A 24,919-nucleotide genomic window follows, 5' to 3' on the forward strand; every position below is an offset into this window, starting at 1 on the left:
AGTTCTTCCCAGGCAAGTTTTACAGAAGACAGGTATATTCACCCCGTAGCTGGCACAGAATAAAGAAATTCCAGTTACAGCTACACTCTTCAAGATGGGGAACTTAATTGGATTCAGCACACTTTGCCTTATGCATTTTGATCAATAACCCAGTCACTGCAGTGCCTGGATGTAAGTGAGCTCTATTCTTTATACAAGACCAAGCGCCAACGTCGGATGAGTGGGGTCTCTGTGGTACAGGATCTCCCTCCACCGGGAACCGGTGTGTCTGTGGTGTCCTCCTGTACCTGTGACACTGAGACCCTAATGTCAGTCTTACCACGGGACTTTAAACATCCACCAGTCTTGTTCTGGTCCTCTACACTAGACAGGGATGAATTAGTGTGTTTGGGCTCTGATGAAATGACCAGTGAATAAAACCAAACCAAAAGAAGAAGAGGTGCTGTGGTTATTAACAGGAAAATCTAACAAATGTGAAAACAGTACCTGGTCTGTTCACAAGATCAGCTTAAAAAGGACAGCACAAACGAGTTTTTACATGCACTGTTTGGGCATTCTTGGACAGGACTTTGCACATATTCTGCCCTTGAGGGAGTCAATTCTGTTGTTCACTGTTGGCATAAATGGGAAACTGCACCATTTTTAGGTGCACAGTGTGTCACAGAGTGAAAAGCCAGAAGAGACCAGGTGAGGATAAACAATTTAAACATCTCACATACACCACTGGCATTACCGATGAGCACAGGTATGTCAGTGCATGATGGATTTCTGCTCCTGGCTGGAGGTCAGGAATCAGCTCTGTAATTTATTGTCTGTCTGACACAGCATCCCATGCTCTCAGCTTAGCAGGTGACCAGACAGCGTGTGACACAGACACACGGATGGGAGAGGTGGCTGAACAGCGTGTGACACGGACACATGGACAGGAGGGGTGGCAGAGGAGGCCACACTGAAAACAGTGGTGACACTGGAGGGAGCAGGCACAAGGGAAAGCAAAATAACCAACGTGCTAACGGTGAAAAACTGAACCAGTGTCCTGTATCCAAGTACGACTGGTGTTGACACGTCCTCTGCTGCAGGATTGTGGGGTTTGTTTATGAAGGGACAGAGCCCATTCTCCCGCCCAGGATAATCACTGCTCCTCAATGCCCACTTCACACCCGCACCCATCGTCTGAGTTCGCTGAACTACTATTTTTCTTTCCATCTGACAATGATCTGAGACCTATGAACTTCTTTCCCTGCTTTAACTTCAGTCTGAAGCAGGAAAATAACATTGATCTGGGCAGTGGTGACCCAGCAGCAGGTCAGCTGAGGCCACAGAATGGCCACGTGAAGCCAGTCCAGCTGAGGAAGCCCGTGCTTGTGACCAGAGGAGGAAATTAGGCACACTTCCCTCCAAACGAACAATGCAGTCATTTACTTGGAAATCGAAAGAGATGTCAATTGCCCTGGGTCCAGTACACCACGATTTTTTTTTTATTTTTTTTCAGCATGAACATTTTTTTTAGCTCCTGGGAAAGGCATCAGACCACAGAAACCGTGAGGTGGACACTAGTGCAGGGGGCCGGGAGGGAGCCGCAGCCCGGCACCTGCCCACCATGAACACAGAGACTGTTTTACTTTGGTAAAATACTTCTCTGGATAACTGCCTGCAGTTCAAGTGAGAGCAAGAGGCCTGCAGCCTGCCACGCAAGCAGTCTCGTGACTTTTCAAGGGCTTTGCCACTCATTTATAGATTTCTCTAAGCGCATACAACCAGAAAAATCAAAAGACTGGTTTGCCACAAGAATTTACCTGGGTGTCTCCTGGGAAGGCTACAGACACGGCCCAAGAGGCAAGTGTCCAGCCAGTGTCAGTCACTGGCCTTGCTCCAGTGCCTGTCAGGTCAGCGGGACGGGGGGTACAACCCCAGCCCCAGCTCCTGGCGCCAAAAGAGATTCTACCCTTCCTGAGGCAATACACAATCCAGAATACGACCAATTTGTCCTAAGTTCATCACAGTGATTTTCTACCTACAACGCTACAAGCAGCAGGGAGGACTGGGAAAGGACTTCTATGAATTTGTAAGCGAAGTCCGCTTCTTAAAGAGAGCAAATACTCCTCCGTAGGACTAAGGCCCAAACCTATCATCACAGATCACCCCCCAAAACACATCTGAGCAGCACGCGCGGTGGGTCGGGTCACAGCGGTGCTGCGCCTTGCAAACTTCAAAGGGTTTTACTCTTTGCCTCTCGCACGCCTGGGGAAGCTCAGCTTTGACTAAGATTTTGTAAGCACGTTGTTATTTACTCAGCATTTGACTCTGGTTGTAGTGGGGAAACTGGCAGCGTGATTGGAAATCTGGAGGCCGTGGCTGCGCTGCTCACGAGCTGTCTCGTTGTGGCTGTTCCCATGTCACCTGGAGAGGGGACCGCCTGGATGTCATCTTACACTGAACATGCAACAGAAAATAACCCCTGGAACAGGACGATGTTCAGGTACCACAGTAACAGGCACGGTTTGAGAACACAGAAGAGTCGTGCTTAAGGGCTCCAATTAGCTTCCAACTAAGATGATTACAACATTTCCTAGGGGACGAGGAGTCCTTCAAAGAGAAGCAGATCAGAACACCCAACTGCACCAATGTTCTGGTGACAAACCATCCGATGTCCCCCACGGGACTCCAGTCCCTGGCCACCAGCACCTTCTCTGGTGTGATTCCCTCCGACACCACGGGTCTCCAGAGAGGTGACAGGCTTGTTCTCCTGCTCTCTGCCAGGGGACACTGCTCTGGTGACCGGTCCCGGCCTCGCTCAGCTGAGGAGATGGGGCTCTGCTCTCTAAAAGCAAACAGCATCTTTTTCCCACTGTGGTTTTTTTTCCATCTCACTTCATGCATCTTCGAAACTTTCCGGAGGCCTCCAGCATTTTCACTCCTGTTTTGCAGGGAGGACAGGGAAGAACGAAGGGCGAGGTGGCCCACGGAACAAGTGGGCTTTGTCACAGGCTCTGCCGCTCGGGACCAGAGCCCACCCCGCTCCCTGGCCACAGGGACGACTCCCTCAGCCGAGAGCCACAGCACAACAGCCTACACCGCCTAGGACTGAATCACCAGTTAAAAGGATTATTAACTTCCAGCTGCGCTCAGCCTAATTTCCTTTGTGCAACAGTGTGCTTAATTGCAGAGATTCTAATTTACTGTTGCAGAGCACAAGCCCAACTTTTAAGGATAAATTAAAATGACAGCTCCATGGGAAGTTCGGAATTTAACTTTCTGACTTATCTGATTTGATGCAGATACAAATATTTAAATCCAGCCAAGGAAACAAACAGCCTGTTTCAAAGAAGTTCCAGCTGGAACGGGGAGAAAGGATTTTGCAGGAAGAGAGGCTGCAGCAATTAGTGCACCGTCATACTCCTCGCAGGCACCGATCGTCAGCAAAGCAGAGCTTCGGGGCCCGCACGCTGCACTCCTCCTCTGCAAGACTCGTTCGGAATTGGTTTTCTGGTGTATTTTTCCCCCTTAGTGAAAAACTACTTTGCTATACTAAGAAGTTTTACTTTTAAATCTCCTTTGTACAATTCCCATCTTGTCTTTGCAAGGGAGAGAGGGAACCAGCCTGCCCAGCGAAACACACCGAGTCTGCTGCATCATTTGCTGCCAAAAAGGCAATGTTTTTTCCGTTTTTTCTTGCTCCTGTCTGCAGATGAGGCTGGGATCCCCCTCACCCTGCCCAAGCTGGTAAGAGGTGTCCCAGCCCATCCCCAGTCCCACCAGTGCTCCCCATAACCCCTGGGGAGAGGCAAGCATCACCTGCAGGCAGTTCATCCCATCCCCACACTGACAGATGGTATTTTTGCTGAGGCAGAGCGAAGCTAAAATCATAGAATCATAGAATCATCTAGGTTGGAAGGGACCTTCAAGATCATCGAGTCCAACCATCAACCTAACTGACAAAAAAAACCCATCGCTAAACCATGTCCCCCAGCACCATGTCAACACGTCTTTTGCACACCTCCAGGGACGGTGCCTCAACCACCCTGGGCAGCCCATTCCAATGCTTGATAACCCTTTCAGTGTCAAAATTCTTCCTAATATCCAACCTGAACCTCCCCTGGCACAACTTGAAGCCGTTTCCTCTTGTCCTGTTGCCTGTTCCTTGGGAGAAGAGACTGACCCCCCCTGGATACACCCTCCTTTCAGGGAGTTGTAGAGAGCGAGAAGGTCTCCCCTCAGCCTCCTTTTCTCCAGGCTGAACACCCCCAGCTCCCTCAGCCGCTCCTCACAAGACTTGTGCTCCAAACTGAATCAAACTGAATTGAAAAAAAATAGAAATTTAAATTTTGAACTCTGACAATTCAAATCAGATTTCTAATAATCTGTTTTTTTTTTTTCAGGCAAGTAAACGGAGCACTTCAACTTTTAGTGCAGCCGCGTCCCGTGACTCAGGCACAGACACACGGCGAAGGCGCTGCCAAGGAAAACGCTCCACGTTGGGGACACTCCCCGCCGGCAGGGCCTCCAGCAGCCGCCACGATGCTCCCGCCGAGGAGGAGGAGGAGGAGGAGGAGGAGGGAGATGTTGAGGCACCGGATTGCGGCTTGTGCCAGCCGGGGGGTGACACCAGCCCGCGGGGCAGCCAGCCAGCCACGCTGCTGATGCCGGGCAGCCGGCCCGCTCGCTGGCCATCCCATCACCCAGGGGCTGGCGCTCGCCATGTGCTCACTGCACACGTGGAGGGGACGCTGGCATCGCTGGCACCGGAGCTCCCGGCCGGCGGGGAGGGCAGGCAGCCAGGCCCGAGGTCGCCGTGACCTTGGCCGCCATGGCGGGTGAGGGCCCGGCCGCAGGCTGGCTCACCGACCCGCCTCCTCCCCTCTGCCAGCGCCAGCAGATGGACGGACAGACGGATGCAGCAGTGCACGGGCTAGCCAGCCTCGCTAGCGCTATAGCTAGCGCTATGGCTATGGCCACCCTCGGGCCCTCACGGGTGTCGGGGCAGACGCCGGGCAGGGGAGCTGGCACTGCGGCCATGGCCCCGGGCCTGCACAGGGGCCTGGCTCCTGCGTGCACCTCCCGCACCCACCGGTGCCCCCCTGACCCCGCCTGCCCACCCCAAAACCAGCTCCGTTACCCTGAAGGCCACCCGGGAGTGGGAAGCTGGAGAGACACCTGGAGAGGAGAAATGTTGGGACAGAAGAGCTCCGTTTCTCTGCGCTGGGCTCTCCCTGCGCTCCCCAAAGGGCTCGCGGGCGCTGGGCAGTTTCTGGGGCGCTGGCACCGGCACCGCACCCCCCAGACGAGTCCCCGCAGCGGTTCCTCCTGCCGTGGACGCAGGGAGCACAGCAGGTCACCCAGAGCCGTGCAGATACAGTGACACACAGCATGAGGGTCCCGCGATGCAAATACTGCAACATTAACTGTCAACTTCTGCATTTCCCCTGGACTGAACGACTGAATACGCTGCAGTTACACCACCCCGAGACCCCCGCCAGCCCCAGGCCGTGGGCACACAGACCGGCACAGCACACCAGAGCAGCCAGGTCCACAGACCCGATCCCAGCCATTCCAACTGGATCCAGGCTGGGAAAAGCAATGAGGCGGCGGCACCGAAATGGACCCCAAACGGCAGAAACTTAAAGGAAACAAAATGCAGTTCTGAATCTGTGAATACCTTCCGGACCATCACAAAAGCAGTTCACACTTCATCATAGGACGTGACGAGAATTTAATTGCTAGCAATTTACGGAGATGTTGGTACACACACCTGTAGGCAGCACAAAGCTGCACTGCGTCTAAGCCTCAAAGCGTTTCACAACAGATCTAGAGAAGAAGAAGAATCACCCACCCCCACCGACAGCCTCAGAGAGAATTTTCAGCTGTCTTCCAAAAGCACAGGATAGAAATGCTGCTGGAGAGCGGGGTCTGCTCACGGACAGGTCTGCACCCACATCGATATTCACCGAGCGTCCGCTTCCTTCCTGACGCCCTGACCCCAGGCTCGGCTCCCGAAGGCGAGAGCAGGGGATGAGGTGGCTCCGTCTCTCCCACTGCTCATCCCTACCGACACCAGCCTGCCCGAAATCAAACGGACGGCTCCGAGCTTTTCTAACACCCACCAGGCTGCAATACAACCACAGCTCCAGAAATGACCTTTATAAGCAACACAGACTCTTCCCTTCTGTTTGCTGTCCTCCAGTAGCCAGGTACCATTAGAGTTTGCCCCAACCAAAGGCTCTGCAAAGAGAAGTCATGGGTGAAGACTAATGAGAAGGCCCGAACTGGTTTAGTTATGGAAGGTGATGAGTAATTACTGACTCTCCAAAACAAAGTAGATGCAAGTAGTCAATGCCCAGTACTTCTGAACATAGAAATGAAATGGTATTTGAGAGAGACAGAGGAAAATGGGAAGAAAGCGAGGGAAAAAGAGGACGCTTTGCTGTGGAAAAGCCCATTGTTACCAGTTCTCAGCACCCTTTATTCCAGCCAAAGTGTTTGAACACTACTGGCTGTCTTCATTTGCACTACAAATTTAGCAACTCTTCCATTTTCCAGATGAATTTTAATTGCATTACATGCTATTGATTTCACAGCCACAGAGGACATCTCTAAGAACCTCTTTTGCGCTACCATTAACCGCTTTTACAAATATTAAATATGTAGAACATGCTGGATAAGAACAAATCAATGCACGAAGTTGACAAAACTGCTGACAGCGTCAATTATGGGATAAACAACAATAAGCAAACACTAACAATTCACCCAACCTGCAAACACCACAACTGAATTTTATCTTTACTTTCTCCCAGACACATTCTCAGTACCCCACTCACCTACAGCTCCATGCTGCAACCCCCAATGCCAGCCTTTCCCTGCCTCCAAGCAAAGGACTTACATCTCCATCTCATCAAAAATTTGAGACATTCAAGACCTTGGTGGTAGTCAGTCTGTTTCGGTTAAGCAAACACAAAGCCTCACAAAAACACACAGATTAAAATTCACCTTAATCCAAAAAGGAGCAGCTTAAGTTTATATGGCCCCCTTTATAAGATCATCTGAATTATCTCTTCAGGAAGGTGAAAGTCACTTCAACTGCATCACCATCACTGGTACGGATGACTTGGGGTTAACTAGGAACTTCTAGGATAAGGAGATTGCATGAAGCAAGTATTCCCAGAGGATCTGGGAAATCTGGAGTTTACAAAAGACTGCATGGGGGGGGGGGAAAGGAGGAGATGGGGGTTCTCCTCTCCCCTTTTTCCTTTGTGCTACAGGAAGCAGATAAGTAACTTGGTTAAAGCAAGGACAGCACTCTTATTTCAGCAGATGAAGTGCTATACAATGACAGCCACCGGAACGCCACACGTACCTGGATGTATCGCAAGGCACTCCTTAGGACGCTGAGGTTTGAGGTCTTCTTGTCATCTACGTTGGGGATGTTGCGCTTTAACGTCTCAAAGCACTCTTTCAAATGTGCACGCCTAAAGAAAGCACAGGGGGTTTGTCAGCTGGCGGGAGTGCACACCAGAAATCAATTTAGCAGAGGGCAAGACCTTAATTTGGGCCCTAACCCAGCAAAGCACTCGCACACGTGCATAGCAGTCCCGGAACTACCTGTGTGCTTACGGCTAGCTCAGGCCAGCAGAGAGACCACGGGGCTGGGGCTTTTAACGGCTGGATTCTAGCCCTCAGTTTGCTCAGAAACCCTTGTGCAATCTTAAATGAAACATCTCATCTCCCTGTACTGTAGTTTCCACTTTTACCGTGTTTCCAATTTAGCCAGTTAGGCTTGTAAGAGCTTGGGATCAGGAACTGGTCTTTATTCTGCATTCACACTGTACGCTGGCCCCTGGCCTTGGCAAGTTTATTAAATCAAAAGAGAAATTCCACCGTTATGCACGTGGGGATTTACTTTGCGGGATCAGGGCTCTGCAGGGTTATTGTAATGTAATTATGCAGGTAAGTAAAACATAGAAGGAAGCAAGAGATGCAGAATTGAGCTATAAGAAAGCAAAGCAGTATTTTAAGACTCATTAAAAGTCACTAAGAATTTTGGTCAGGTTATTTGTTAAAAAACAAACAAACAAAAACCCACCAAAGCCAAACAAATATTAACAGCTTATAGGAAAAAAAAAATTAAAAAAAGAAGGGGAATTACAATAAAAAAAATCAAACCCCTGGCTTTCTACGCACCTGTTCTTCTCCAATTTATTATGTACTTCCCTGGTCCCAACCCTGTAACCCAAACAGAACAAAGATAAACTCAGTGTCAGGTTTAAAACTACTGCCATTCAACCTGTACTCTCAGCAGTGTGTGTCTAGGACAGAGAGGTGAATATTAAATAGCAATAGAGGTGCTCAGATATCGCTGATTTAATGCGAGTTGCATATATATTTCTCCCTATACTGTATCAAGATAAACCCCACACTTCCCATGCATATTAGACGGGATGAGCATCACGCAGGTACTGCACGCGAGATCCACGGAGGCAGGAGTATAACGGGTGTTTATACAGAGGCACGGCTGCTATCAACGGGGAAAGACACAAAGTATGAATCGTACGTATTTATACAGTACTAGAGAGCCCGGATTCTGACCCATTTCTGATCTACGCCTACACTCCAGCGGGGTAAGATTTATGCAGCGTCAAACTGAAGTGTACGAGACCTGGCAGACGTACTTCAAACCACTTTAGTTTTCCACCGTGCCTGAAATAACACAGTTGAGCATCAATACGGAACGAAGTAACCCAGGAATCCTCCAGCCACCGCTAAAGCAAGAACCAGGGTGAGCTTCTGGTTTGCAGGGTTCTGGGCTGTCCCCACCCTCCGGATCACAGGAACACTTTGAGGAAAGGCCAAACAAATTCATGTTATCTTAGTTTTCCGCTACTGCGGTGATAAAGCGCATTAGTAGACACGTGGAGATTTCAAATATCTTCCGTACGCTATGCAAAGTAATTATTTGCCTTTGGCTGAAAATACACTGACATTGAGGTGAGCGTTTCAGGAAGTATGTCAATATTTAATAAATATTCAGGTGCTTAAAAAAAAAAAAAAAATATTTGACAGCCTTTCCCACAAAACATTTACAAGCTGAAAAAACCATCTTTTCTGTGCTTGTGACTCCAGGAGTGATCCTGGGGAGGCGAGGAGCAGGCACCTTGGGGTACCCCAGCAAAACACAGTTCAGGAAACCTTTGCAACTCGCCCCACATCAGACAGGTCGTCTTCTGCTGCACCTATGCCATGAACCCTACAAATCCTGCACAGAAATCGCAGACTATGGGCACAGGCAGACTTGGCACAGGGTGACAGCCCGTCCAGCTCCCCGGGAGCGAAGCGTGGCTGACAGCAAAGGAGCCCAGCCACCCCCTGCCCGGCAGAACCCCCCGGCACCCCCTGCCAGTGGGAACCCCTCCACATCCATCCCAACCCACACAACGTCAGTCACTGCTCCGCTTGATTAAAGCACAAATAGACTTAGCGTTTCTGCAGCTTTGCATTTTATAGACAAGCTCAAAAGATCACAATCTATCGTAGAGGAATTATATTGGCATTTTACAAAGGCCATTATCTTTACAAATTCTTATCTACATTACTTTTGCTGTTTCTTTCTACACATTTTGGGATCTCCACATCCCAAAAGGCACTAGGAACCCTTGTTTTGTCCACTAGGAACCTTATTTTGTCCACTGTATCTTACATCACTTCCTGCTCCCACAAGATGACACAGAAACTACCCCTCCTTGCACGGGGGCCGTTCACAGGGAGGGTCGGTACCAATTCACAGCCCCGTGCTTGTGCTCCGCTCACAGCTGGGCCACAGTTGGGTTATCACAGCTCAGAGCAAACGCCGTGAGGACCAGAGGACCCGGAGAAAAGAGAGTGAACTGCCACGTCCTGACCTTCTGATAAATTCGAAACACTGAGCTCCATCCAGGAGGGTGCAAAAGGCAAGGCCAGATTTTGACCTGGCCAAAATGTTTCTCCCGAGCAGGTCCCTGCCCCGGAGAGGATGCATTTTGTCTGTCACTGCCGGCGCTGGTTTAGACTGGGTGAACTGGAGCGACTGGGAGAGCCTCCCGCTCTGCTGGGTCTGTCTCAGCAGGGCAGCCTGAGCCGTACGGGGTGGGACAAGGCTGCTGGTGCTACAGTGCACAGCGAGGGGGGGTCCAGCCAGCATTTTGCTGGCAACATCTCCCCTGAACCCCAACCAGACCCCCTGGTGCCCCAAGACCGGGTGTACCTGTGCCTTATTGCACTGGACAGGCAGGACACACGGCGCGATGAGAACAGCATTCTAAACACTGCTGCAAAGAGCTATCTGCCCGCTGCAGGCAGCGGGGAGAACGGTCAGAGGTCCAGACAGCGTGGCCAGGAGGAAAAACTGAACAGATCCAGGTCGTTTATCCCGCAGGAAGGAAGACTGAGGGGCCAAAGGAAACAGGTAAAAAACTGCTGCAAAGAAGGGAACGATTTGTTCTCCCAGCCCACAAGAAATACCACCAGACTACGTATTAGGATACCGTGGTCTGGAAACAACCGTCTGAGGAGAAGACAGAGTCTCCACCAGCCAAAGTCCTTAAGAACAAGTTAGACAAACACTAACCTGGAGCAACATCAGAGTCACAAGTCCTGTCCGAGGGTGGGGGCAGATTAATCAGCCTTCAGTCCCTTCTGGCTGCAGGAGTTCTGAACAAGCAGGAGGCCCTTAGCACTCACAGCACTAGGGAATCAGAACAGCAGCTAAGGTGATCTCTGTCCTGGGAAATAAAACCTCCCCGGTCACATCCCAGTTTTCAGGACAGTTCCTGCAGGCAGCATTGCTGCACGACCTCCCTGACCAGTACAAGCAGAGATCTTTTGCCAAACACACCACCAGATGCCACCTGAGTTCAGACAGGCGGTGCTGGGACTTGCTTCCTAAGACAGTTCTGGCTTAGAAAAAGAAATCCTGGTACAGAATCCTACAGTGTGTGGTCAGGGGGGGAAACAAAAAACCATCAAGCTAAGAAACCCTGCCATCAAAAACCCAGACATCCAAACATCCACGGATCTTGGTATTTCTGGTCTGACAACTCTTTGCAAAAGCAGTAGCTGCTCCAGGTCGATGCAGCTTTCGGGACGGTTTTTGCCTGGTCCCTCCACGCACGAGGTGCACTCACCCTCCAGGTCTCTTCTTCTGCTCGTTTGGTTTCGTGTCCTCTGCTGGAGCCAGCTTCAGGGCCCCCAGCGGCGGGGGCGCTCCCGGGTGCTGCAGGGGCTGGGGCTGGAGGGGCTGCTGGACCACATGGTGCTGGGAGATGGCCAGGACCGGCGCCGCGTAATGCTGGAGCTGCTTGGGGCTGCCCGAGGGCGGGGTGGCAGCTTTCCCGTCCGGCAGGAGCGGGCCCGGTGGCCTCTGGATGACGGGTGCGACTGAAGACGCTTCCTTAGTAACAGCGGGAGTGCTTACGAGGGGCTGGTGGCGTTGCACGAGCGGCGGGGACAGGGTGGTCTGGGCGGCTTGCTGGGGGGGGCTGGTGACAACAGGGATGGGAATGACGGAAATGGGGGCTGCCAGGGGCAGGGGCGGTGGGGGGGCGGGGGCCGGGGGGGAGATGGGCACCAGCAGTTCGCTCCGGGGCTCCTCTGGGGCGATGGCACTGTTGGCCCGCGGCGCGCTGGTCTTGCCGGCTTTCTTCTGCTCCTGCTCCCTCTCCAGACGGAGCTTCTCGTGCTTCTCATTCTCCTCTGGAAGAGAAACACCAACAGTGATTAATGGCGCTTCCCTGACCTTCCCCAACCCCGGCCTCTAACCAGGCTGTGACTGACTGCCCGATTTTCCCAGGGGGAAACAGAGGCCGTGGGGGTCCTGCAGCCCAGCCCACGGGACACCCCGAGCCCATGGCAGGACCTGTGCCCCTGGAGATCCGTCCCGTGTCCCAGCCATGCCGCACCTTCCACGCGTTGCCCTTTCACTCCACACAAACATAAACACAAACCCCGTGCTGCCCCGCATTCAGCCCTTGAGACCCAGCCGAGGCAAATCCCAGCTTGTCCCTGCCATCGTCCGGGGACGCCACGATCACAGCAGCAGATGAAAAGCAAGACACCACCCGACCAACCTCCTTCTCCATCGCAGCTCCACGTGGACAGAAATGGCCCAACCCAGTCACATCCCGCTCCCAAGGTCCAAACCCACGGATCGCAAGGCCCTTCTGCCAAGGGCAAACACCACTGAGCTGAAGAAGATTAATGGACCTTTGAGAGCCGCGGCAGGGCCTGGCCGGGAGCCTGTGCCCGCTCTCGGAGCGATGTGGCGTAGGTACCCGCAGGGATGGACTCAGCACCCCGAGCGATGCCCACCTCTACCTCACCTTCCCAAAGCCCCCCCTGCTTATGTCCGCACGGAAACACATCCCTGTGCTCTGCTGTATTGCAGAAAAAAACCCCGAACCACAATAAATCATTTTCAGTTCTTCCTTTTCTGTTTTTAAATTGTCAAAGAGCTATTGGGCACTTCACCGAGGAGCCCGCCTGGCCCAGGGAGGTAAGGACAAGCCCACAGAACAGCCTCGACCAGCAGCATCCCAGGGAAAAACGGGACATTTCAGGTTCATCTCCTGAACTAGAGCCTGTGTGCGGGAGACAGGGAAACCTCGCGAACGTCCCCCTCTCCCAGTTCTCCCAGCACTGCCCAGGACATCCACCGGCCCAGAGATAAATGGCAGGGCAGGCTCCTTAGGTTAAAATACCCTGCATTTTATACTATCATGTGTAAATTTTAGCTAAATGGACTTTACACTGAATCAAACCCATCAGGGCACTTCTTTACTGCTGTGGATTTTATTCAAGCTCTTAAACTCAGCGTTGGTGTGCACATGTTCTATGTGTTTTTAGAACACGAGAGAAAGTAAATGAAATCTGTGTGGCCCAACTAGTAAAATAAACCTCATTAAATGCGATCCAGGTCTCCGGCTTTAATTGTGTGAACATAGCACAAATGAAATTTATTTATACACGTCCTGTGGCGCCAGTGGCCCTGGCACCTAGACATCTCACAGCCTTCACCAAGTACCTCCAAATCTGCTGCCCACGAAGCTCAGGGGATCCCGCTCCCCACAGCCTCCAAGGAGCTGCCACCAACAGCACGCTTGGAGCTGTGGCTTCTTCACTGTAATATACGAATATTTGGAAAATAAATGCTTACTTCATCAAGCAAGGGATCAGAGAAATGACCACACAGTCTGGTATTGTGTCTTCTACAGCGGCCAGTATCAGGTAATTGAGAGGAAGCTCTAAGAAACAACCCCAAAGAGACTTGGACTCTTCAGGAGAAGCTTTGGCTTGACCTAAACGATGAAATCAGGGTGTGTATTTAGGAAATTTGATCAAAAGGCACGTATAGTGCAACCTGGAATTACCAGTTTACACTAAAGGCCCTTGTTATCTTCAGGAAGCAGCTGTATTAATTACAACACGTGGAACAAGGGGGAAGTCCCCCCGGTGAGGCACCAGCCGTGGAGCTGCCCAGTCCCCACACACCACCCGAGGGGCAGTCACTGCCCGGGTACCTTCTCGCCCAGCCTGTGACCGTGAGGGGTGTTGTGCAAAAGCAAGAGAGAGCAATAAAGGGAACAACACTTCCATTCCCGATTCGGAATGGCCTTTGGTACACGTGACCGCACAGCGTCACCGTCCCCGATTCACAGGTGACGTGGATTCCTGCAGGTCCCTTCACCTCGGCATCTCTACAGCACACATCCTGTTTCCTCCAACCACCACTAGAGCCCTTTGGCCCAGCCATGCTCGCTGGTGGCCCCAACATCCCCATCTGGACACACACCAGACCCACACGGAGCGTCCGAGCCCCCTGGGTGGGGGAGGCCGGCGAGGAGAGCCCCAAGAGACACCCAGCGTGAGCTCCAGGGGAGGCACCGAACCCGCTGCCTGGGGGGCAAGGAGGGGAACCCTAAACCTCACAAACCTCCACAGCCCTCGTTCAGCTCAGCTCCAGCAACAGCCAGACACACACACACCGTGTGAGACCAGGAACAGGGTCAAGCACCCACCTGCAGGAGCAGAAAGCAACACCCGGACGGAGCTCAAGCTCCAGGGCTGCTTCTCCAGGCTCCGACCTGTGGCACCGGGTGAAATCCAGCGACCTGCAAGGATTTCACATCCAAGGAGTACTTTTCCCATGGCTGCCCGAGACTCAAATCCAAAATTACAATTCAACTCCTTGTAGCACCAAGTAGGAGGGTGAGTGAGCTGGAGATCTGACTCCAAAACAGGAGGTTGGTTAAACAGAAGCTCAGAGCCGGAGTGCAGTATTTTTCTACATTTTCTCAAAATATTTCAGGGTAATTATCAACATTTCCTTAAAGGAAGAAGGAAAGCAGGGCAGAGTGGCAAAAACCCCAGCAGGAATCCCCTCGTGTAAACAACTCAAACCTCAGCTACCCATGATTTCAGACGGGTTCAGCTGAACGACATTAATAACTAATAAATAAAAGCCCTTTGTCTGCAGTTCTTTTGCTCCACTTTGCCACTTGGTGTGCGGCCAGAGCCAACGTGACAGCCTGGCACAGGACGCACGAGGAAATTCAGCCCCGGTGACCCGCTGACTAATCGTGTTTCCTATGTGCGTGCCGGGCCACGCGGCCAGCACCGGGGCGGCCCAGGTAGCCGGCTGCTGGGAGAGACGACAGAGCTCCCTGCCAGCCGCAGGACTGGGCAGCGGCAGAGGTGGCAATTCACTGAATTTCACTGAATTTTTAGAGTTGGAAGGGACCATAGAGATCATCTAGTCCCACTCCCCTGCTGAAGCAGGATTGCCCAGAGCATGTCAGAGCATGTTACTCAGGACTGCATCCAGGCGGGTCTTGAAAATCTCCCGAGAAGGGGACTCCACAACCTCCCTGGGCAGCCTGTTCCAGGGCTCTGGCACCCTCACCGTGAAGGAGTTTTTTCTCATATTTGAGTGGAACCTCCTATGTTCCAGCTTGTGCCCCTTGCCCCTCGTCCTCTCCCTGGCAACCACTGAAAAGAGTCTGGGACTCCTGGCATCCCATTCATGGGAGCTCCTGGCACTGCTCGGGCTCCCACGGGGGCAGCAGAACCTGCCCACGCTGACTCGGCTCCCGCGCTGGCTCCTGGCCGAGCAGAGGATGGAGAAAGGAGAGACCACAGCCGAGGTCCATGCTGACAGCCACGCTCTCCCGGGCACGCAGGGGAGCCGGCAGTGACATTCCTACGAGGGGTAATTTTCATTCATGGGGGAAGGCGAGAGCAGGAAAGGGAGGTTACAAGCGTGCGCCACCGATCAGAAATATTGATGTCAACGTCTCTGGGAAGCAGGTGCAGCCCCGGGGCTGCTGACAAGCTGCCAACCAGGCCTTCCGTGCTGCAAATCTTCAGCTCCCGTGAGCTAAAGAGTTTATTTCAAGGATATTTTTTTTTTTTTTTTTTGCCAAAATCTGACACCAGTGAGCCACTGTCTGACTGGCCCACAGGCAAAACGGAACCACACTCTGGAACCCTCTTGCAGGTGAGGGGACAGACGGGTCTCCGAGCCACCTCATCCCAACACACCCGGCTTCAGGCCATTGAACCATGAAGATCTGTCTCCTGCTCACGTTGTACTCGCACCTCGCAAACAAACTAAAGACACGCTTTAAAAAAGCCCCCTACAGCCTTTGGTTTTCCATACGGAATAAGTTCACCCACTTCCCTTCACAGACAGAGATAAAAACAATGAATGGCAACTGGCGTGCCATGGGCTTAGCCACACGCGTGGCTCGTCCCCTGCGCAGAGTCTGCTCATCACAGGAGCTCCTGCAAGCCCGGCATGGAGAAACCTCAAGGAGAAAGCTCAAGGGCTCTTCCTTGGGCCCAGAGACACAGCTGGACCGGCAGGTGCACACCAAAATATGTGTCATCTCCACTCAATTCTCGACACTCATCCACGGGACTGAGAGAATCAAGGGAGGGAACCAGCCCCACGAACCCTCGAGGGGTTTGAACCACAACGCAGGCAGGAAGGGACAAGGATGCTCACCCTGCCCACACCCTGCCGTGGGGACCAGGGACCTCAGCGTCCCGGCCAGGCCACCGAGATGGCACGCCGTAAGGGACGACAGCAACGCCAGCAGCGACAGGAGGGAACAGCAGATCTTGTCACAGGAGGAGGCAGGAACAGGGTCAGAGCTCCCGACCCGCCGACGGCGGCTATTTTCGGGCCCCGACAGTCCAGAAATAAACACTGCCGGCCACTCTCAGCTTTGTTATCTAATAATCTGCAGGGTTTAAATTTATCTCCTCCTTTTTGCCTGCCCTGGAAATGCCACCCATCAGTAGCAGTGAGCACGGCCAGCGAGGGCAGGACACTCCGGGCCAGCAACGTCGGGGGCCAGCACCCAGGCTCCCGCGGAGCCGAGCTGCGGGAGCACTGCAGGACCGTGCCGCCGTCAAGGCATTTCAATGTCCTTTTTAAGGCTCCCGTTCTGTACCAGGGACACTATTTATCAACAGCACGTGCCTTTGCATAACCAAACACCTTACCTCTACGTACGCCTAGAGGTCCCTCCCCAGCGCTGAGGGAGAACACGACTCAACTCTGTGAACGCTTACGCACTGCCCGTTCTGTGCTGTCATTTTCTGAACAGTTTGAAGTGTTTCTCTGAATCATTCAATGCTTCTGGGAGCCTACACTGCACACCACGAGCCGCTGCAGACCTGGAGAAGCGTGCCCTGGGTTTCACTCGCACCGGTCCTACAGCAGCATCACCCGCAGGAGTCACTCCTGGATTGTCCCAGGAAAGGGCCGGGGACAGAAAGAGTCTCCAGGTTTCTCCCATTCCCGAGGCTGGCCCTCGGGGAGGGAATGGCTGTATCGAGAGGGAGGGCAGGCTGGAGCCTGAAGGTTGGTTTCTGTTTCTGCAGGTCCCAGACTCCGGATGGGAGAACTAGGAAAGGGGAGATAAGAAGAGAGTCAGCAGTTACTGGAGACCAGGAACGCTCAGCCCGAGCCAGGCTAACTCTGAGTCATGGCCGAGGCTGCTGACACAAGAGCAAACAGCCGCTGGCACCTCCAGGAGCCGAAAAACAACCCAGAGGACCAAGACCCCTTTGGAATTGTGGCCGCTTTCTCTGAGCCCCTCTGAATTCTGGTTGACACCAGCACAACACAGGCTCGGCTCTTCCCTCCTATCTCTGCTCAACCCACTCCCTTTGGTGTCCATCCCTCCACACCGCTGCTTCCCCATCAGTACCGGGGAGCCCTGAGCCCCAGCACCTCTCCCCAAGCCCCCGGCCGTGCCCGGGGAGACCACGGCACCCGACGGCTCCTCGCTGGCTGCTGCTCTTCCTGGTGCTGCCTTCGGATCCCAGCTGCTTCCAAGAGTCCCCTTTCCCCTCCTATTAACACAGACCAGGGCACAATCATTCTGTTTTTCTTTAAGAAAGACCACATCGCATTTGAAAAGCGTGCTATTCACAAAGGATACTGAAATGCTTCCCGATTACAAGGCATAAGCTGGCGACGCGCTCCAGGGCAGCGAGAGCTCCCCCAGCCCCCTGGGATTGGAGTGTCGGGGTCTCGAGACCCCAGCTCCCACCTGAGCCGCCCTCCCGGCGCTGCCACACCACACACTCTTCATACCTCGGCTGCAGACGATGTCACCGTCCACTACAAATGACAAAAATCCTTGAATCTCCATTTTCTCAGCCAGAGGATGATGACACATTGGTGTCATATCTGCAAAAGCAGAGGAAAATCAGCCTTCACATAAACCCTCCCTCCTTAGAGCCAACCAGTACAGACCATTTGTGATCTTGGCACGACGGGCCTATCTGTAACTCATAGAAATCAAAGTGACTTCAGTGTCCAAACCCGAAATAAATTAAGAGAAATGACAAGATACGCTCTTGCCTGATAAAATCTAGGAAGCAGACATGCTTTATTCCCACTGCATGGAGCCAGATGGCTTGGGAGGACGTGAGTGTTTCCCTTCACCACAACCATCGCGGCTCCTGGAACGCAGACAGGAAGGTTGGAAAGACCCTCAAGAAATCTTGTAGAGCATCTCACAAGCCCCAAAGAAGAATCAATCACAACTAAATAATACTTGTCAGACGCTTCTCAAAGCAACAACTTCTCAAATCTCTAGGGATAATTTACATTGTGTTTTAATTTGCTATTCCAGTGCTTAACTGAAACCCTGAATCACCTCCAGATAGTCGATTCAGCTGCATTTTAGTTACAACAAACTCTTAGTGGACAGAAGAGAGAAATAAAGGCCAGGGTTTAGCAGTACTACAAAGGAAAAGAAAACAGATCAAGGCTGCTAAAAGAGTGCAACCACCATGGACAGCCTTAAATACACACAGACCACCCCAGCGCCCTCCAGCCCTGACGGGGCCCAGCACCGGAGCTCGGCAGCCCGGACTGATGTAAAACTCTGGTTGTACCTTCCTGCAGAATTCAGGATAAAGTGCAGAAAAGCACTGGCTCTGACAGGCAGAGGGGCTACCAACAGCCCACGGCTGGCTACTGACTGCTCCGTGGTCCGAGGAGCTTCACCGGGGCAGGCACCGCAGGGCTGTTTCCGTACGAGACGGTGTCTCAACGCTTTTCCATCAGGCACCGGCATTTTTAAGAAACAGGGAGAGAAAGGAATGTGTTCCGATAAGCTGTTATTCGCAAGTTGAAGAGTTTCTGTGTCACAGATCAGGGCGAAAAGCGGCACCAATGACCGGCAGGATCCGACCCACAGCCCCAACACACACCGGGAAACCGCCGTCTCCCCTTCTCCTTGGAAAAGGACAGTGAACACGAGCTGACTTAATAAATCATGTTATAAACAAACTGTCTGCTCTTAAAACAAACCAAAAAGCCCAGACACTTGATGTGCCCACAGAAGAGACCCCAAAACCCCTCGCAGCAGGGCCCGGACCCCCGGGGACACAAGCGTCCTGCAGATGGGTCAGACACAGGGCTTGTGTTTTACACACGCCAGAAACTGAGGCAGAGACAGGTTAAATGACTTCACATAACAGCCTGAGTCATGGCGAAACCGGATCTGTGGGTTAATTAGCAGCCTGTTAGGTAAGCCTATTTGCTCCACACCGGTTCACGTAACGTTCCTCGATCCCCCGGAGGAGAACAAGACCCACTGCTGCACCTTCCTCCCAGGGCTGGGGGGGGTGTTCTCACAGGCTGCTCACACCCGTCAGGTCCCTTCTCAAGAGAATGAATGGAAAGGTGCAGGTTACCCTTCAGAATCCCATCTCCCTACTCGAAAGAGAAAAGGAGATAAGAATTCATGGGTATGCGCCCATCACAGCACATGGAATGCACACAGGGGTGGAAGCTTTCCTCGATCACCCGAACTGCACCAGGGCCGTGATCCCTGGCACCTCTGAACTCACAGACGCCGCTCTCAGTCACAGAAAGGCTCGTCCCAAAGTTAACGTCTAACAGAGCCGGCGTGATGGTACCCCGAGGAGGGCAGGTTCTCGGAGCAGCCCAGATCCTCCTCCAGCCCCCGTCACAGCGTCACCCCAAGTCCATCCACCTGCACGACAAACCCCTCGAACCTACAGCATCATCTGCTGGTGGTCCAGGGACACACTAAACGCCTGTTCCTCACCAAAAACACCTGGTATGGTCTTTGTTGGCTGAGGTTACTGCAAACGGACGAGAGCTCAGTCCACATCGCGCCCAAAACCACGGCACGTCCTCACTAGCACCATCCCACCACTCGGCCACTGCAATTTTAATAAGAGAGAACAAAGCTAATCAAAACCAGAGTGACAGACCTGTTTGAAGGCTTCAAGCTGTCAGCGGGGAGCGGGAGATTCTCCAGAGGGAGAGACCTGCTCTGCCCGACCGTCAGACAGCACCCAGACCATCGACTGCTCTACCTGAGGTTCTGCCGAGCCCCTCACACCCTCTCTCACCGTAACGCGACCGCGCTGATGCGAGGGGTGACTGAACCAGGGAGCATTTCCTGCTGCAGTGGGAAAAAACGGTGCCTTCTGAGCCACACAAATACTCAGAGGTCAGTCTGGAGACTCCCCGAGCAAGGACGCGCTTCTAACGAGCTGAACGGGAATATGAAGGAAACGGAATCAAGAATGCAACCAAAATTCCGTGTGGTGGAAATCGCATTCAGTTTTGTCAGGTTTCGGGAAGTTCAGTGTTTTATACACAAAATTCAACCAACCCCCCACAGCACAGAGAAAGGCATCGGGGGGGTCAGAACAGCAGATTCCCACCTCCCGCGCTGCTTGTCAGCAGGAGCTTTAACTTCTCCCGAAGAAGCGCAGGTGGAAGAGCTGCAGGGAGGGACGAGGGACACGCACCCAGGGATGCTCGGGTCCCGCGTTCATCCAGCCAGGGCCTGAAAGCCCTACGGGGTTCCTGGAGATTTGTCTCAGCATCCCGAGACCTGCTGAGGGACACCAGAGGAGACCACACTGAGCACAGCACCGAGCCGCTGCTGAGACACGGATGCTGGGCCTGAGCTGCTCCTCTTCCTCGCCCATCAGCTGAGGTGGTGGCCCTGCAGCCAAAGGGGATCTCTCTGGTCACCACACATCTTGTCATCAATCCCGCACAATTAAGACATGTGCCAAAGCGGCGGTTAGATGAGGTGGGAAGGGACCAGGGCTACGCTGACTGCTTGGTGGCCACCCTTCCTGGCAACGGGCAAAGAAATGAAAGGCCACGAACGCAACTGAGCGGCACCAAGCCAAGCAGAGAGCAGGAGCGGAGCGGGTCATAGACGAGTATCTATGGGAAAAACCCTAAGAAAACAAGTATTAGTTACTTGCAATTATAAACAAATTTTGTTTTCTTAGATCATGAAACATTCTTAGATTAACCTAAATTCGCGGAACCACCCATCACCCACCCTCTAATTCAAGTGAAATGTCTCTGGAGTTTGCCAGTAACAGGAAAAGGGTCTCACAGGTTTGTGCCTGTGTAACACACGCATTTGCACGCGCGTGAGCCACTTGTTCACAGAAAAAAGGGTTTTCAGCAGCAACACCATGAAGCATGAAAGAGCAGATGTGGACGAGACACGAGCACTGCAAAATCCTGACTCCCAAAACAACTGGAAACACTGAAGTGTGTGGCCAACACGGTGCACGTCCAGGGTGTGTCTGTTTCCCTCTGCATTCCCACGGTGCCAATATTGTGATAAGAAAACGCATAACATCACCTATCCCCCTCACCTCCCCCTAATCTGTTGTTTTTTCTCCCAAAAAATTAACGAGATCCAAATAACATCATCACTAGTGTCATCATTTACACAACGCTTGCCACCCTGCCGGAGCAGGGCTCTGCCCAGCGCAGGAGCACGAGCCAAACGAGGGGGGTTTCGTTTCCGTTACCCCTCTCGGCACAGACCCTCCCGGGCCTTTGGGAGGAACCATTCCCGAGCCGCACAAACCCAGCAAAGCACCCAACAAACCCCAGGAGATCCAACCGGATCCAATTGGGATGTGCAACGAGCACATGAGGAAAAGAGCCGCCAAAAAATACTATGTTAAGTGAGTAAATGGCAGCGATGGAGTCGTTAGGTAGTTGTTTAATTAACAAGCGTACAACTCCCTCTAACTCAGTCTGTTCCTTGCCTTTCATCTGCTCCCAGTTTACTCGGGAGGCAACAACCAGCCCCTTGGGCCACGTCCTCCAAACTCCAGCCAGTGTTTTAGCGAGTTCCGAGCTCTGCGTTTGTAACGAGGGGCACAACCTGCTCTTCCCCCCCCCCCCCCGAGGTCCCCGCCGTGTCCGTCCCGCCGTGCTCTGCTCTGCCACCCTGTCACTCTTACGGGGACATCTCACCGGATGCACTTTGGCTCAGCTTTTTTTCAGCAATGTGAAAGTATGTTCTCTGAAATATTAGCACATATATTATATGTAATGTTCAAAAGGCCTTTGGGTGAACACCTTGTAACCACCGCTCGAAGCACGCTGCAGGCAGTGCCCGGTCAGCCGGGGACACCAGAGGTGACAGGCTGGTGGCAGGGCAGGCTCCACACGAAAAGCAGTGTCCCAACAGCTCCCCGGAGCAATAAACGGCCCCCCAGAGCGCTGAAGGCAGAGAACAAGACCGCTCTGGCTACTAATTGAGGAAAGCGAAGCCTACACGGTCTGACCTTCCCCTGGTGGGAGAGGCTGGAGGAGCAGCAGCCCCGTGCGGTACCTGCCGGAGAACAGAGCCGACCTGAGCAAAGGCACCGCTCTCGGCCGGGAAACGGGACGTTCCGGGGCTCTTGCGTGGGGTCTGAGAGTGCCTGGACGCCAGGCGTGCGCTCCGGGAAACCCGCTCCTCGATGGATACAGCACGACATGAGGCCGCAGCCAAGATCTGCTTTATTTGCAGACCCACGACACGCGGGACGTGCCACACGGGGTGACACGCGGGCACCCCGGACACCACCGCCCTCCCGGCGCCTCGGGGGTCCCCGGTGCCACACGCGGCACCACGTTATGCGGAAAGAGGAGGAAGACGTTGGGGCGGGGGTCAATCTCGCAGCTCTGCAGACCCCACTCTGCTCCCTGAAGGGCCTCATCTCCTTCCAGGTCTGTCCCCGGGAGCTCTGTGTCCCTGCCAGAGACTCCTCCGCTCCGGCTCTCCCCCGACACCTTCCCCTCACCCCAAGTTCAAGCGAGGGGCTCCTCCCTCTCACGCCACACTCACGCCATCCCGAAGCGGCCGCGCTTGCACCCAGGCTGCTGCTCCGCCAGCCCGTCCCGTTCCGCCCCGCCACGTCCGTCCCAGCGGGAGAGCGGCGAGGGTGGCTCTCATGCAGGACACGCAGCCCCCGGGCACCGCCGGGACCCCGCTGCTCCTCTCGCCCCGGCCGGTGCCACTGGAGCGGGCTCTGGAACGGAGCAGCATCTCCACACATCCCTGGGTGCTGCTCCCCATTCCTGGACAGACCCCCCCACTTCTTATTTTTGGGTCCATTTCCTGGCCCGCGCCCCACGGGGAAATGATTTCTGCCCTCAGGGGTCACCCCGCGCGATGTCCCGGGTCACCCCCTCCCTCGGGCCCTGCAGCCCCCACCTCTGCCTCTGTGTCCTCACTTGTTGCATCCCTTTGCCGCCCCACGGCCTCGTAACGCGGGGCAGCTGGATAACGATAATTAAAATCCTTCCCGGCAGCAGCAGGGGTCACGAACCCCCCGCGTACAGCCCGTCTCCAGCCCCCCGCCTCTGCTGCGCCCCGCGCTCACGCACCGGGCTGGGGGGACACGGCCACCGGCCAGACAGGGGAGGGAACTGTCACGGGCTGAGGGGGGGGGGGACCGGGGCTCTGCCACCCGCCCCGAGGGGGCCGCGGTGCCGGGCGAGGGGGCGAGGAGCCCCGCGGTCCCTAAACCCCCGGGTTTGTTCCCTTCCCGGGAAGGCTCCGGCCCCGGCGCGTCCCCGGGCCCTCCCGCCTCAGCGCACCTCGGCCATGACTCATCACCGAGACAATGGGGCCGCCGCCGCCACACAAAGAGCCGCCCCCCCGGCTCCCGCCGCAGGTACCCGCGCTGTCAGCGCGCCCGGGCTGCAGCACGGCCCGATGCGGCGGCGGCGGCGCGGAGGCGGGGGGGGAGGGCGCGGGGGGGCAGCGCACGGGGGCCGGCCCCCGCCACCCGCCACAGCCGGCGGGACCGCCGGGCCCCGCCACCCGCTGCCCCCGGAGCGGGGCCGGGCGGGGGGAGCCGCTCCCGGGGCGGCCCCGGCGGGGCGGGGCGGGGCGGGGGGGGGAGGCGGTGCTCCCCGCCGGGGCGGCCGCCGCCGGGCGCGCACGTGGTGGCGGGCGGTGCCTGGCGCGTCACGCGGCGCGGCCCCGCCCCCGCCCCGCCCCACCGCGCGGGGACACGCAGCGCGCGGCGCCGCGCCCGCGGGCGGGGCGGGGGCGGCCGGGCACCCCCCCCAACACCCACCCCGCGTTACCGGGTACGGGGGACCCTCGGGACCGGGCACGATCGCGGCGGGGAGATCCCGCCGGGGCGGGGCCGCGCTCCCCCCCCCCCACCACCACCACCACCTCCGCGCCCTGTCACTTCCCCCCGCGCCGGCGGCCACCCGCTTCCCCCCGCGGCAGCGCCCCGTGTCCCGCTCCCCCTCCCTCCGCCGTCCCGGTCTGTCAGGCGGCGGCGGCGCCGCCGGTGTCCCGTCCCGTCCCGTCCCCCCCCCCCCCGCCCTTACCACGTGCGGTCTGCTGCGCCTGCCACTCCAAGAACCGCGCCGCCTCCAGCAGCGTCTCGATGCTCATGGCGCGGACCCCGGCCACCGCCTTCTATCCTCCTCCTCTTCCTCCTCGCCGGTAGCGGCGGGAGGGGGGGGGGGGGGATGGTGCCCGTAAGGCGCCGCGCCGCCCGGCGGCTCGCCCCCGACGGCGGCGGCAGCAGCAGCAGCGGCAGCGCTGGCGACAAGATGGCGGGCGGCAACAGAAACACAACAGGCGGGCGCTGGCGCGGCCCCGCTACTACGCGGCGGGCGGCGGCAAGACGCGGAGCGGATTTTTGGGCGCCGCCCGGACGGGATGGGGCGGGAGGGGACGGGGAGGGGGGGCCTGGGCCGCGGCCGCCCTCCGCGCAGTCGGCGGGGCTGTCGGGACGCCCCCGGAGGGGGCGTCCCGACAGCCCCGCCGGCTGCGCGGAGGGCGGCCGCGGCCTTTGGGTTCGCCCCGTCCAGGCGCCGCTGGGATCCGGCCGCCGGGTTTTCCGCCCCGCCCTCCCCCCGCAGTGCGCTCGCGGCCCATGACAAGATGTCACCGCGGCGCCGGCCAATGGGAGCGGAGGACAACAAGGCATGGAGCACCTCCACATGGGCGCCCCGCGCCGCCGCCGCCCGCCTTAAAGGGGCCGCGCCGCGCCCCACCCGAGCCGGGGTTCGAAGCGAGGGGGTGGGGTGGTGGTGGTTTGGGGGAGTGGGTGG

At 55.4% G+C, this 24,919-nt stretch overlaps 1 protein-coding gene across 1 annotated transcript in view; it reads right to left on the reverse strand.

Annotated features, from left to right (window-relative positions):
- MNT (MAX network transcriptional repressor) overlaps nucleotides 1-24,254 on the reverse strand; it is a 36,671-nt gene extending 12,417 nt beyond the window's left edge. The window contains exons 1-4 of the mRNA XM_074160774.1: nucleotides 24,191-24,254; nucleotides 11,151-11,718; nucleotides 8,176-8,217; nucleotides 7,352-7,463 (exon numbers count right to left, since the gene is read on the reverse strand). Of these exons, the coding sequence (XP_074016875.1) occupies nucleotides 7,352-7,463; nucleotides 8,176-8,217; nucleotides 11,151-11,718; nucleotides 24,191-24,254 (786 nt within the window). The remainder of the gene's footprint in view (nucleotides 1-7,351; nucleotides 7,464-8,175; nucleotides 8,218-11,150; nucleotides 11,719-24,190) is intronic.
- Between the last annotated feature and the right edge of the window lie 665 nt (nucleotides 24,255-24,919).

This window comes from Numenius arquata, chromosome 18 (assembly GCF_964106895.1).
Source record: "Numenius arquata chromosome 18, bNumArq3.hap1.1, whole genome shotgun sequence".
NCBI lineage: Eukaryota > Metazoa > Chordata > Aves > Charadriiformes > Scolopacidae > Numenius > Numenius arquata.